The 15,140-nt window shown below is 36.1% G+C and overlaps 1 protein-coding gene across 5 annotated transcripts in view; it reads left to right on the top strand.

Annotated features, from left to right (window-relative positions):
- The window catches only part of vaspb (vasodilator stimulated phosphoprotein b), a 39,399-nt gene that overhangs the window by 21,244 nt on the left and 3,015 nt on the right, over positions 1–15,140 (top strand). The window contains exons 2-11 of one of the 5 annotated variants that reach the window (XM_052582365.1): positions 623–794; positions 3,999–4,179; positions 4,789–4,849; positions 6,750–6,847; positions 8,546–8,796; positions 9,290–9,441; positions 10,003–10,060; positions 12,873–12,900; positions 12,998–13,037; positions 13,213–13,269. In XM_052582365.1, coding sequence (XP_052438325.1) covers positions 623–794; positions 3,999–4,179; positions 4,789–4,849; positions 6,750–6,847; positions 8,546–8,796; positions 9,290–9,441; positions 10,003–10,060; positions 12,873–12,900; positions 12,998–13,037; positions 13,213–13,269 — 1,098 coding nt within the window. Of the gene's footprint in view, positions 1–614; positions 795–3,998; positions 4,180–4,788; positions 4,850–6,749; positions 6,848–8,545; positions 8,797–9,289; positions 9,442–10,002; positions 10,061–12,872; positions 12,901–12,997; positions 13,038–13,212; positions 13,270–15,140 lie in introns of those variants that run through there. The other 4 variants (XM_052582364.1, XM_052582366.1, XM_052582369.1 and 1 more) reach the window with 4 other exon arrangements.

The raw sequence follows: 15,140 nt of genomic DNA on the forward strand, positions 1-15,140 counted from the left end.
TGCTCAAAACTAGCATTTGAATCATCAGTGACAAATCCTTTAAATATGTAAATGTATTTACAGACTGTGAGTCAGAACAGACAGCATTGTAGTCTTCTCTCCCAGGATCAGGAAACAGTCCTTCATAAAATGTGCTGCACACATATGAATATTTGGGTTGGACTGTTCTGAAAGAGTGTTGTAAATACAACCTAACCACTAATTTCACTTGTGTTTTCTTTTAGAAGGCCAAACAAAGTATTTTTGCTTTCACTATGAAACAGCATCTCAAAGACATGGCGGCGGTGGCAACAGCGAAAATCAAAGTTGCGCCATCTTTCTTTGCGTGAACATTTGGGCGGCATTATGCAAATCTTCCTACATTGTGACAGACATATTGGGGCCGTGTTTAAACGAGGCATTTAAGTAGGGCATGGACTAGTCTTAACTTTTTTCGCTCTGGGTTTGAGACTTTATTCTTTGCAACTTAGGGATCTTATCCATTCACGAACAGCTTGCAACACTCCAAAGAGAAAGGGAAACTTGAAATCGCATCATACGACCCCTTTAAAAAGGAGGTTTACTGTATGCATACACTGTAAATGTATTTAATGTCATCTCTCTCTTTCTTTCTTATGCACAGTGAATCAAGTATCTGTCAGGCACGGGCCACTGTGATGATCTACAATGATTCTGATAAGAAGTGGGTCCCGGCAGGCACGGGTGCCCAAGCTTTCAGCAGGGTCCAAATCTACCACAACCCCAGCATTAACGGCTTCAGAGTGGTGGGACGAAAGATGCAGCCCGACCAGCAGGTAAACAAACTACAGTCGGCCAGATGCAGCGTGGGCTTGCAGACAAACAAACCATTTTTCTTTGAAGCTAGCACTGCAGAGGGCCGACACATTCAGGGTAACTGAAAAACAGGTCTTTTCAAACTTTGCCTCAAGCTCACACTTATAATAGTCTTTCAGAATAAATCTGAAGACCAACAGCACATACTACAGTCTAATAGGGCTGTCAAAATTGCTAAAAAATGACGTTTGAATATTCCCTCTAAAAAAAACAAGAATATTCGAACTATTCGAACATCTGGTTGCGCATGTTGTCAATGACACGCATTACGTCAATAACAGGCCAAAATAATACAAAGAGACATAACTACTTGTATAGGTAGTCTATTTAAGTTTAAACAGACAACGTACTACTTACACAAAAACAAGGAAATCAACTAATGGCCAAGACTGCAGACCTCATGCTCTCAAACCCTCACATTCTCTGCGCATAATGGTTTAAATGAAAAAAAAAAAATAATAATTTGAGTGCTGATCAAGAGTTTTGTGCAAGCAATTTAAGGTCGTGACTGTTGTTCCAAATATAGCAGGCTTCATTCAGTGATTGAAACAAATATTATTAATATAAATTGAAGTTTTACAGCATATACTGACATTGAATGCTCCGACCGAGCTGTGCTGTGGTAAACATGGAACTTTTCCTTGACATGAAACAATAAATAATCAAATCTCGGTTCCATTGCTTGACAGAACTCCCCGAAGCGTGCCCCATCCGCGATACTGATCGGTCTCATGTCCTTACAAATGAACGAAATTTATTTATCCGTTATGGACTCTTGTCATGTTGCAGACAAAGAGCTTGCGGCGGGCGATGCAAAGTAACGTTAAGTGTCAAGACGTGACTGTTTAGCTGGAGTTCCACACATTATGCCATGCTCATTTGGGTGCGCATTTTTGAGATGTGACCTCATGTTGCTAGTGGTTGAATGGCAGGCTAACTGTATCTTAAATAGCTTGCATACAACTTTATCTCGCGGGTCAATAATTTTACCTCATTTTCTCTGTTGCGGTCGAGTTGGGCTCTGCACTTGCTGGCATCTTCCATGAAGACACGTCAACTTTTAGCAGTGATGCTGTGCCAGACAGTGTGACTCCTGTGACCTGTCCCTGAACCCTCAGGTGCGCTAGCGCGCCCACTCGCAAAGCAGACAACCACGCCTCAACTACCGCGGGCGTTTTTTTTCCACATTTTTTTTTAAAATTCGAATATTCATTTTCACCTTCGAAATTAGTTTTTTATTTAACTATTCGAATACATATTCGAATTTAAAATATTCGTTGACAGTCCTAAAGTCTAGTACTGTGTTTATCTTAATGATGGCAAGGGTATAGTTTAACCCAAAAATGTAAATAATTCAATTAATGACCCTCAAGTCATTCCAGACCCACATAATGTTTTCCCCTCAAGGCAGAGAAATTTAGCAGAACGAGTATACTGCTTTAAGAGTGCATTCTGGAATGTAAAGCATCAAAACAATAAATAAGAAAGTAGTTATATACCATTTTTGTTTTAGAAAGGATACATTCATTTGAAAAAAGATTTCTATTTCAAATAAATATAAACATATCATGAAAAAAAAACAGCACAGATGTTTTCAGCATTTATAATAATTTATTTGAAATGTATGATAAGACGAAATATTGCTCTAACTGCTAGAATCTCATTTCTGTCTCTGTGTTTAAAGTCCATCCATCACCTGCATCCCTCTGTCTTGAGTTCTCTCTTTCCCTCCCAGCACTATCGTCCTCTATACGCACAGATACGAATGCTCCCCAGAGATTACTACTAAAGTAGATGTTGTTTCCTGTAAGATAGCCAAACCATTTCCTGTGCCAGTTAGGCCCTCCTCCCCCATTCCCATGACTCTACCTCTCCACACTCCATCTGTCTGATCCACGAACTCATTTCTCTTTGTCTGAATGACTCAGTGACTTTTGTCTCTTTCTGTGTAGTGTCTGCTATTCTGTATTTTTGATGGCACTGCTTCTTTTTTCGCTGTCATGTTCAACTTTTTTTGGGGCATTTACTTCTTCTCTCTCTTCCCTTTTCTCTTCCTCCGCTCTACTTTGTGGAATTCATGATTGTAATATAAACAGAGAAACGATGTGTCAGCACATTCACTAAAGGAGAACACGCATACACTCGATCTCTCACACACTCACTCATGCATTCCGTAGACGTGGAGCCACCTCCTGGATAATCTGTTAAACAAACTTTTATTTCTGTTGCAATATGCAAAAAGTTAACAAATCTGTTTGAGCTTTGGGCTTGAAGTTTAAGGGCGGGTAGGAGAAAGTCTTTTGGCACATTCAAATATATGTTAATCTAAATATTTGCTAAGTTCTTAGATGACTTGTTCTAGGATTGATTTAAAGAAAAATCACATATTTGCTGAGAAAATCACCATGATGTAGATCAGGGTTCCTCAAATCTTGCCCTGGAGGGCAAATCTGCTGCAGAGTTTAGCTATAACCCTTATCAAACTCACCTACCTGTGATTTTCTTATGACCTCGAAGACATTGATTAGCATGCTCCGGTGTGTTTGATTAGGGGTAGAGCTAAACTATGCAGAAAAGTGGATCTCTGTAGATCATTTAACACAATATTTATGATGGCAGAGCAAATTCTTTAGAAAAGTGAGTTAAAGATAAATATTGTTTATATATTTCATATGGCTGAACATATGTTTGTCACTAGCTTTAAGGCCAGTTTACACTTACATTAAATCTTTAAGTTTTTTTTTTAATGAACCTTGAGAACCCTGTATTTTGATTTCTTTCGGTTGCTCTTTTAAACACAAGAACGCATCTTTAATTTGACATTTTTCAAATCTTGTATTCTTAAAATTTAATGACTTCTTTGTATGTAAATAAATAAATAAATCCCAACAGCTAATTATATTATTGCCATAAAAAAGTCCCACAAAAAATAAATTAAATAAATCCATGAACTAAAAAAAATGTTTATCTCAAGAGGTGTATTAAATTATTAGTCTCTATGTGTTACATTTATAAAAAGAAAGAAATAATATTAATTCACTTGAGACTAAAATGAGTGTCAAAAAGAATAATGAACTTCTCGAATTGACTGTAGCATGAAAGAGAATCTTCACTTGTGTATTTGTTTTATGACTTACATTTTGACTATTGTGTCTTCCGTACAGGTTGTGATAAACTGTCCAATTGTAAAAGGATTAAAATATAATCAGGCAACGCCAAACTTCCACCAGTGGCGGGACGCTCGGCAGGTGTGGGGACTAAATTTTGGCACCAAGGAAGATGCAGTGCTGTTTGCCAATGGCATGACGCATGCGCTCGAAGTTCTCAACTCCTCGCCTGATGGAGGTAATGCGCATGCACATTTTCACACCATTGTGACAAAGCATATTTTTTAATGCGATAGTTAACCCAAAATTGAGAACTGTCATTAATAACTCACCCTCATGACGTTCCAAACCCGTTTTTTCATCTTCTTAACACAAATGAAGATATTTTTGAGGAAATCCGAGAGCTTTCTGTCCCTGCATAGACAGCAATGCAAACACCACATTCAAGGTCTAGAAAGGTTGTAAGGTCATTGCTTAAATAATTCATGTCACATCAGTGGTTTAACCATAATTGTATGACCCTGTGAGAATACTTTTCTTGAGCAAAGAAAAAAATAATAAAGACTTGTATCTTCATAAAATTAAGCTTTTTAAACTGTGTCCTTACTACCTTTCTGGGCCTTGAACATAGTAGATGTGTTGTTCTCTATGAAGGGTCAGAAAGCTCCTTGATGACTTCATCAAAATCATCTAAATTTGTTTTAAGAAGATGAATGAAGATCTTACTGGTTTGTAACAACATGAGACTGAGTAATTAATGACAGAATGTTCATTTTTGTGTGAACTGTCCCTTTAATGTATAATGTAAAAAAATCAATGCAACCTATTACAGCTGCGTTGTCTTTAGGTTACCCCACTCGACCCGTGTCCAATGGACCATCCCCAGAAGAGCTGGAACAACAGAGAAGGTACAAACCAGGGATTATTTGTAGTGGTATACATAACAAAATGTTTTTTTTTTGTTCACTTCCTGTGGCATCGTGTGAATTGCCTGAAGTCATGGTTTCCCCTGGTCAGGCACACACACATAGACACAAGCACACACTCTCCAGGGATTACTGGTATTAACGCTCAAGTATTTAGCTTTCCGTGAGCCCCTCAAGTGATGGTTCAGAAGTCCGGATCTGGCCTTCTGACACTTAAATCCTCTTCTTCCCTTCCTCATTCTCCTCTTCTTTCAGTCTGCAAAACTGCTGGTTAAAAAAATGAAACACTGATGTCTTTTCAAACTTTAAATCATATTTTATTTTAATTTTTTTTGTATTTTTGCAATTATTTGGCAGCTTAATAATAAAGCAGATAAAAAATAAATGGGCATATTTAAATAATCATATTGCTCACACAGTCTGTTAATCACTATGCCACAGCTCTGATTTAAATCAGACTCAATTTAAATTATGGACACTTTTATAACTACAGCACAGCTGTGGTAAGTTACCATATTTTTTTTGATTGGTTAAAAGGGTTCTTCTGGCAAACGTTTTCTGCCTAAAAGCAAGTTCACATTTACTGGTCACATTTTTTTGGGAGTGAAATCCAGTCATTTAAATATTTCCCCATAGAGACATTTTTTTGGCAATTTAATCTTGACAGAAATTCGCAAATGTGGCCATACCTTTACTGCTGGTTTAAAACAAGCTCCAAAAGTTGCCGGTACATGAATGCATTTGGTAGGAGTAGCTATGAGTAGGACATTATGAATTGACATTAATAATAATGTTTATAAGAAGAAAAAAAAATCAGTTTACAGCAGTTTTAAACAATCTATTTTGTCAGTGGGAAAAAAAACTAAAATATTAAACATGTAACAAATGTTTGTGGCAGTCTGCAGTGATGTGACCTTGTGTATATGTGAACTGTACAATGATTGTGTTAATTAAGCTATTTTGTGTTAATATCCCTCGCAGCAGTGGAAAACTGAAATTATTTTCCAAATCACCAAATCTGGAATGAGACTGTAATTCCAGAACATGCTGCACTCGTCTCTCTCTTTTTCTTTCTCTCTCTCTCTTTTCCTGTCTAGTTGTTTTGGTTACCTTGATAAAGACTTTACATGGAGCTAGTTGACTCATGTCTTGACTTGACTGAAATGTTTTGAATGGCTCTCAGAGAGGCTTGACTTGACATGAAACTTGACATTGCAGTCTTGTAAGTGTTGCTACGGAGAGTATTCATTATTTGTTTTTCTATGTTTGCAAGAATGTTTCAAGTATGAAGTCACGTTTTATGTACACGGGTTCATTTGAGGCATCTCAGAGTGACTAAAAATATGTAAACCCACCAAATAATCGGCATCTCATCCCACATCTACTGTAAAATTAAGTTAAGTGACATACTATAGGTTGCTCCTATTGAATTTACTGATTTGGACTTCAACTCAAGAGTCAACTCAAAAATCAAGAAGCCTGTGTGAACTCGTTATATTTGACAACAATGAATTACTTGGCATGACATGCACGTCATAGGATTTAATGTCCATGCATACGTCTTCATTTTTTTTTTACCTTGTAATTTTTAATCAATGTCATAAATCAGACTTCATTTAGTCTATTAAAACCCACTAATTAATTTACTTGAAGTAACACCTCCACGTTACATTTTCAGTAATTTATCAACAAATTTCAAGTTTGTATTTCTTTGATATTGGTCACAAGACATGCAGTTAAATTTGAATATTATTTTTAGTGTTTTATTTAGATTTTATTTTACAATTTGTTTCGTTTAATAAATTATTACCTGATCAACTCTCAAATCTAATTTCAAATTGCAATGTCAAAATAATTGCAATGACTTTGTCTTTTACTGCAGATTAGAACAACAGAGGATGGAGCAGCTAGAGCGAGAGAGACAAGAGAGAGAGCGACAGGAAAGGGAAAGACAAGAAAGAGAACGACAAGCAGCTTCAGGTCAGTTGAAAGTGTTTAACCTCAACAACAGACAAGATTATTTTGTATCTTGCTTTAGATCATTGCTGTTTTCTACAAGTAGAGACCAACCATGGTATCTTTTAAAAAAAATGATATTCTATTCTATTAATTTGTACAGCACATTTAAAAGGAACAGACATTGGCCAAAGTGCTTTACATATCATCATCAGGGTTTATGGCATCCCCTTGGTAAAACCACCATCCCCCGAACTATCCCCTTTAGAATAATGTGTATTATTTAAAACTTACCATGCAAATGAAATCTCTAAATCACTTATGATAATTCACAAACTGAACAGCGGCGATTGGCCAATCAGAACTCTGTACTGTAACAAGCTGCTTCTTCCCCCTTTCCATTTTGCGCATTGTTTTGTGAAAATGGTTCATGTGCAACTTTTGAATTACTTTAAAAAGAAGACAACAGATAGCTATTTTTTTTTTGTAATTTAAAGACATTCCCCAACATTTTTATTGTGCTGTATGTGAGACGGATTGAGAGGCAATAGTAGAGCTAATATATATAAATTCACCGACTTTGCAAAAAACAAACAAAAACACATTTCTTGAAAGTAAAAAAAGCATTCACTACGCGATGAAGCCTGTTAGATTACAGTTAGAATGCCCTTATAATTCAAGCAATAAAAGAAAAAAAGTATGACATTTTACGTTTTTATATTAGTTTGCACAAGCAATGTACTTCTCTGAATATCTTGTAATATTTCTGCACAAGCACAAGTGTGCTATTAATTTTATACACCAGTGCATAGCAACACAGTGTTTCGTTCCTTGAATGAATCTGATTTTGAACGAATCAGGTGAACAAGTGACTCCACAGTCCATTCAGACTCATTTGTTTAGCTTCTAACTGAATCAGCCGTTTTGAACAAATCGTTGGATTCTATATCATTTATTAAAACATGGACTATCTATTACCTACTGGCAGGTTTATTGTCATCAATATTTATCCATGACATTCCTAAACCAGACAACGTGCCAGCACTACCAGCACAAAAACACATACAGCAAAATATTGACCAAAAGTCCTCCATTTCAGGCACCAGAAGGGAAAAAAAGCTTATAAGGCAACTTTTTCATTTAATAAGGAACAAATATTGAAATCATTATGTAAAATTAGCTATAGGACTATATACAGAAGCACATTTAAAACTGAAATATAATTTATTTTAATTCACGTGTTTCATATAATCTTTCTTGATTACAATCCGCCATATACATATATATTTTTACATATAATTATTCCAGCTGCTGTGGGAACAGGTTATAATTAAAGGATCCTCCACCTGCAGGATCCTCACATGCTATAGAATAGTAGCCAGGACAACTTCATGTTTACAGACATGATGTAAAGACGCAGTGCCATTACATTATTAGAAAACATTATTATGAGCTAACTGTTGTGAATCGGGCTAAAGTAAGGCAATAGTTTTGTACACTGGCTGGTTATTTACTTGCTCAAATATTGATTTTGGATTATTTTAAACCAAATAAAATTAGGAACTGCAGCTTTAAATAGAGCATATCATTAAAGGATGATTAATGTTTATAAACATTATTTGCAAAAAATATTGGTTAAAACAAGTTCTATCTTTTGTTTCTGAGATAACTATTTTAATAACTTAATTTTTCCGTTTTGAAAATTGTGCTTTTGTTCAACAGTAGTCATTCCTCCTGCACCACCTTTGGCCCCTGGAGGTCCTCCACCTCCCCCTGGACCTCCACCTCCTCCTGGGCCCCCTCCATCTGGACCTCCCCCACCACCTGGACCTCCTCCCATGGGAGGAGGAGCTCCACCTCCACCTGCTCCTCCTCTGCCCTCTTCGGGAGGAGGTGGAGGCGAGAGAGGAGGAGCAGGTGACGGTGGTCTCGCTGCTGCCCTGGCAGGTGCTAAACTCCGCAAAGTGCCCAAGGTGAGACAATGAGGGAGAATCACAGTAAGAGGATATCCAGATGTCAAAGCAATGAGTCACTTCCTGGTAATGTTATTTACAGTCTTGGTGACATCACCTGAAAATGTAATTCCTTTTTAGAGGCAGAAGTTTATTTTAACCTGTTATGCTCCTTAAACTCCTTGGCTTGTGTGTGTATGTTAAACTTGTTTTAAGAAAGAAATGTGACCAAATGAGTATTTCATGTTTGAGAACGCAGACAATGAAACACTGGGAAATCTAAAACTTTTACGTTTACAATCTTTTAAATTTATTCGTAAATACTTAATACTTTATGTAAAACAAAAAAAAATACAGGCTAATAAATCCATTCACAAAGATTACATTTCATATAAATTTACTTATTTAGCTTGTTGAGTAATTAAAATGTGGAGCCTGTTTTCCCATGGTGTCCACCACATTGGTTCCTGGCTGCTGTTATTGACTGTTATTGACTCAGTGCTTCCTCCTGCAGGATGATTCTGGTAGTGGTGGAGGAGGAGGTGGCAGCAGTGCTGCGGCCAGTGTGGCACCAGCTCCTAAAGCAGACAGCAACCGCAGCAGTGTGTCTATGCCCAGCGGAGGAGGAGGCCTGATGGGAGAGATGAGCGCAATTCTAGCACGGCGGTCAGTAGAAAAAAAAATCACTTCAAAAAAATTCATAAAGACATTATACATACGTCTTCTGAAGAGACGTGGCCTCTTTATAAAAGGAAAAGACTTAATTTAGGCTTTTATTCACTTATTAACAATGATGAATAAATAAGTAAATTTCGTCAAAAATGGTAAACAGAATTTCAAACATGCTTGTACTTTTTCATGACACTTGAGAACAATTTTCACTAGCTCTTGCAGAAGCTCAAATGTACTTGCATAATGTGAGAATGAACTTCATTGGCTCTTGCATGTCAAGCATGCATATTTAAGCTTCCATTTACCATATTTGATGTGATCCGTGTATGTGGACTGTTCTTTTTAATCCATCAGTGTTTTGGTGTAATGAGCTTTCAGTAGAGGGACTAAATTATTATTATTATTTAACTGACATTGTGCTGCTGATACAGTTTTAGACTTTGAGTAGTAAATAACCCATACTATTCTTTGAACTCTTTGGCTTGTGTGTGAAGATGTGCTGTAAATGACTGATGTGTTTAGAACTTACTGTTGTCATCGTGTCTGTTGGCACAGGAGAAAAGCAGCAGATAAAGGGGAGAAGGTGCCCCCTAAACCGGAGGAGCCCAATAATGTATGAACTTCCATTTTTTCAGGCTCATTATGGATCATTTTGTCAGTTCCATAGACAAAGCATTTGTGTTTTTTCCCCTAAACTAAACTGCTAGTAACTTGCTAATCATGTTAACAACATGCTAGTAACTTGCTAATCATGCTAGAAACATGTTAACAAAATGTTAGTAACTCGTTAATCATTTCAACAACAAGCTAGTAACTTGTTAATCATGCTAGAATCATGGTAGCAACATGCTAGTAATTACTAATCATCCTAACAAAATGCAAGTAACTTGTTAATAATGTTAAAGGGGGGATGAAATGCAAATTTTCACTCAATATCCTGTTAATCTTGAGTACCTATAGAGTAGTACTGCATCCTTCATAACTCCAAAAAGTCTTTAGTTTTATTATATTCATAAGAGAAAGATAGTCTGTACCGATTTTACCCAGAAAAACATGAGTGGCTGGAGGCGTGGCTTGTGGGCGGAGCTAAAAAATCATGAGCACGAGTAGGCTTTTGCGTTGAGCGTTTGGAAGCTGTGACATTACCATGAGGAAAAAAAACATCCAAAACAAACCATGGCTAACGGTCAGATTCAGCGTATATTTATGATCCAGAGGCTGAAATTTAACAAGAGCAACATCAGCAAATGCGTCTCTATGTGGTATGTATTGAAACTGTATATATTTGCTTAGTGGTTTCGGAAAATGACTAAGTTCCATTTTGTCGTCTTTTTTTTTTTTTTAAGCTGTACATGTGGAAAGTGCAGTTTGATGACAACATCGCATGTTGTTTACTTGATGTGCTTACGCGCCGATAGCTAAGTTAACAACACAGAGATATTTGAAGCAGTTTTACTCACCGCATGCGGTTCCAACACACGATCGTGACCCTTTTTCGTTGGGACTGCATTATCCTTAAGAGAAAAACGATGTGCAAATCCGGTATCAAACTGGGCCTTGTTTGTAAAATAAGCATCTTTGAAATGCAGAGAACAAACAAAAACACTTGCACAACTCCGTTGATGCTCTGTAAAAATAAACTCCATCCACTGGTCCCTTAATGCTGTTTTTTTTTTGGTAATCTGTGCAGGGTTGTCTTGCCCTGGCAACCAAAAACACACTTTTGTGACAATTGGGTCTCTCGCTCTGATCAGTGAATGTCTGTGCTCTGCTATACGGGAGCGCGTGCTCTTCCAGCAGAAGTGCCCTTAGGACCCATATAAGGAAATTCCGCTCCATCTAACGTCACACAGACCCATACTCGAAAAAAACTTTCCGAAACTTGTGACAAACCGTAAGAGGTATTTTTGGAACAAAAATACTCCTTCAAAAGTACAACTTAATTTTTGAAACTTTGTCCATGTTTAGAATGGGAATCCAACTCTTTAACAGTGTAAAAAACTCCGTATGCATGAAATAGCATTTCACCCCCCCTTTAACAACATGCTAGTAACTTGTTAAACATATTAGCATATTGGTAGTAACATGAGAATCATGCTAGCCACATATTAATGAACTTCGTAATCATGTTAACAACATGCTAGTAACTTGCTAATCATGCTAGAAACATGCTAGCAACTTTGTTAAACCTTCTAGTAACATGCTAAAAACATGTTACCGACATTCTAGTGACTTGATAATCGTGCTTGCAAAATACTAATAACTTGTTAGTCATGTTAGTCACTTGTTAATAATGCTAGAAGAATGCTAGAAACATGCTAATGACATGTTAGTAACTTGCTAGTCATGTTAACGACATGCTAGTCACTTGCTAATCATGCTAGTGACATGCTAGTCACTTGCAAATTATGCTAGCGACATGCAAATCACATGTTAGTATTATGATAGTAACATGCTAATCATTCTAGAATCATGGTAACAAAATACTAGTAACTTGCTTATCATGTTAACATGCTAGTAACTTGCTACTCGTGTTAGAAACATGTTAACAAAATGTAAATTACTTTCAAATCACTCCAGAAATATGCTAGTAACTTGTTAAACATGATATAAACATGTTAAAATTATGTTTGTAACATGCTAATCGTGTTAAAATCATGGTAGCAATGTTCTAATCATGCTAGAATCATGCTAACAAAATACTAGTTACTTACTAATCACACTAGAAACATGTTAGCAACTTGTTAAACATGATAGAAACATGCTATCATTATGCTAGTAACATGCTAATGATGCTAGAATCATGGTAACACCATGCTAGTAATACGTTAATCATGTTAGAAACAATGCTAGTAAACTTGGTAATCATGATAATAAAATGTTAACATCATGCTAGCAACATAACCATGTTAGAAAAAATGCTAGCAACATGCAAGTCATGCTAGAAACAGCCCAGCAACCACACCAGGTACCCTAGGAATGTGTTTTATACCTGTACCTTTATATCTGTTTTTTTCCTGATAGACTGTATTGCCTTGAAAACATTTAAACTTTAATCTTTAAAACTATTTTAACTTTTAAACTACTCAAAACTGAAAATTTTCAGATTGCAAGCTTTTAAAAATATTAAAAAAAAACTTTCTTGCTAGGCTAAAAAAAAAGCTAGGCTTTCTAAAACCAACGTAAAGTTTGTCTTCAAACTTTCAACTTTCATGTAAATTGACCATTTAAAGTGCATGCCAAAGTGTTAAGTTACTTAAAGATGTTGTCTATAGACTTGAGATGGAATATAGCCTGTATTCCTGTAAATGTAAGTACTAAAATTGAGTTAGACTGGAAAAGCCAGCACTAATACTGAACGCTGAGGAAACACTCTTTCATTCTCCTCTTGATCTGTTTCCTTTCCATTGCCTGATGATCTTCAGGATGATTCTGACACTCAAGGCCCGGGCGGTAAGATAACAATGGATTTATGTTCGAGATTTGTGACATTTAGATACTCATTGAATGTTTTCTCATTATCTGTGATTTTTTTTATTTTTATTAACAGAATTTAAGAGACCATGGGAAAAATCAGCCACCATGCCCAGGTAAACATTCTTTTATTAGTTATACATAGCACTGGAAAGTTTGTTTGTATCAAGTTCCACCACTGTGTCCATTAGTTTGATGTTTGAAGAACTCCAGCTGTTGAGTGTGACTGTCCATAGGGCCCTGTAGTTTAAATTTAAAGTGAAGTATATACACAGTACATGTCTCAAACAGGACAAACTCAGCACCCAGAGGTCTGGAGTCACCCTCTTCCTCTAGCCCAAGTACCAGGTATTTTTACTACAGTATGCTCTCGTGTGGTTATGGACTAACACTGCTGGCATCCCCAGTTCACCTGCTTTTACACACACATTTACCTACACATGCAATAAAGTAGTAAACCACTCAAGTCCATGGATTACACTGATTTTACATAGCTACACATGTAACATATTGCTTTGCATCATGGCCAAGAACACCCTTTGATCTTGTGAAAATCATGTAACACATGGCCCCTTGTAGCTTCTATAAAGCGTGTGTGGGTGTATACATATATATATATATATATATATATATATATATATATATATATATATATATATATATATATATATATATATATATATATATATATATATATAAAATCTCACACTACTATTCAAAAGTCTCTTTAAGCCCAGTAAGGCTCAATTTTTGAGGAGTACAGTAAACAATAAAATCTTGCGAAAAAACATTAATATGGTTTAAAAAACAGTTTAGAAATCCTTTAGTATATAAATTAAAATGTAATTTAATTTTTAGCAGCCATGACTCCGTTCTTCAGTATATAATGATCCTTCAGGAATGACTCTGAAATGCTGATTTGGTGTTTTAGAAGCATTATTAATCATATTTTTATAATATTGCTGTGCTGCTTAATTTTTTTTCAGAATTCTTTATATAGAATGCTCAGAAGAACTTTATTTATTTGAAATATAAATGTTCTGCAACAATGTAAAAGTCTTTCAGTTTTGATCAGTTTGCATCCTTAATACAACATAAAAACATTATAAAACATCTACATAACCATGGTCTTTCTGAATACTTGATTATGATTGGCTGCGAGATGTGCATTAAAACCAAAGTTCTATACTGAAGCGCACATACACAGAAATGTGTCAAAACTGCCCTGTGACTTTTAGTAATAAAGTACCATCAATACTGAATTTTTCTCAGCAATGACGTGGTAACATCTCTTTTTTATAATAATAAAACTCTGTCGCTTTGAGGGCCTGGTAATGGTGTTTGTGCCATCAGCCAAAACAGTTGTGTGATTCTGTACAGGATTAAGACATTAGTCTTTATTACTGGAGGGTGTTTTCATAAGATCAGCTATTGATATGACATTGAGTCAACCAATGAAAGGAAAATTTTACTTCATAGGGCACTTTTATTTTTGAGGACATTCTCCAAATCAGTCAGATTTAGCTAACATGTAATTTCTAAGCAGAACATCCGCAAGTTTGTCACCAGTGTAGAGATAGATTAAGTATACCATACACACACAAACACAGTTGGTTCAGGCAGACTGTACTTAACTTGACCCATCATGTGACTGGACTGGATTTTAGTTTCTGAGCTCGTTTGGCTTCAACTTGTGGGCTTTGGAAAACTCTTTGGCTTTCTGTAATGTCTGTAGATCTGTGCAGCACTGTCACAGTATTACATGCTTTTTTCAACAGGATTACATGCTTTGAAGATTTTTGAAATTGCCTTCAGGCTTGGATTCATTTAATTGATTCTGCTGTTGTGCTCTTATTATCCACTGGGGGCTCTCTGTTACTGAATATATTTCTTTTGTTCCCAGATCTGTGTAGGAGCCCATATTAAAGTTGTCTCCACATCCATGACTTTAAACCACAGCATCACTTTTGGTCCAGATTTAAATTAACCCTAGATTAGAATTAGCACCCAAAATTGGTCTTCAATATATGAAGTTAGAGGTGCACAGATGATGGGCATTTTTCTAAATGTATATTCTTGCAAATTTGTCCACTTGAAATTTTCATAAATGACCTTTTCCATTGAAAGAGGAATTTCTGCTTTTCAGATAAAGGAATGCATGAATATAGAAATGAACTGCACTCATAGCAGCCTTTTTGCAATAACATTCCAGCTGAAGC

The sequence above is a fragment of the Carassius gibelio genome, chromosome B18 (genome assembly GCF_023724105.1).
Source record: "Carassius gibelio isolate Cgi1373 ecotype wild population from Czech Republic chromosome B18, carGib1.2-hapl.c, whole genome shotgun sequence".
NCBI classification, from domain to species: domain Eukaryota; kingdom Metazoa; phylum Chordata; class Actinopteri; order Cypriniformes; family Cyprinidae; genus Carassius; species Carassius gibelio.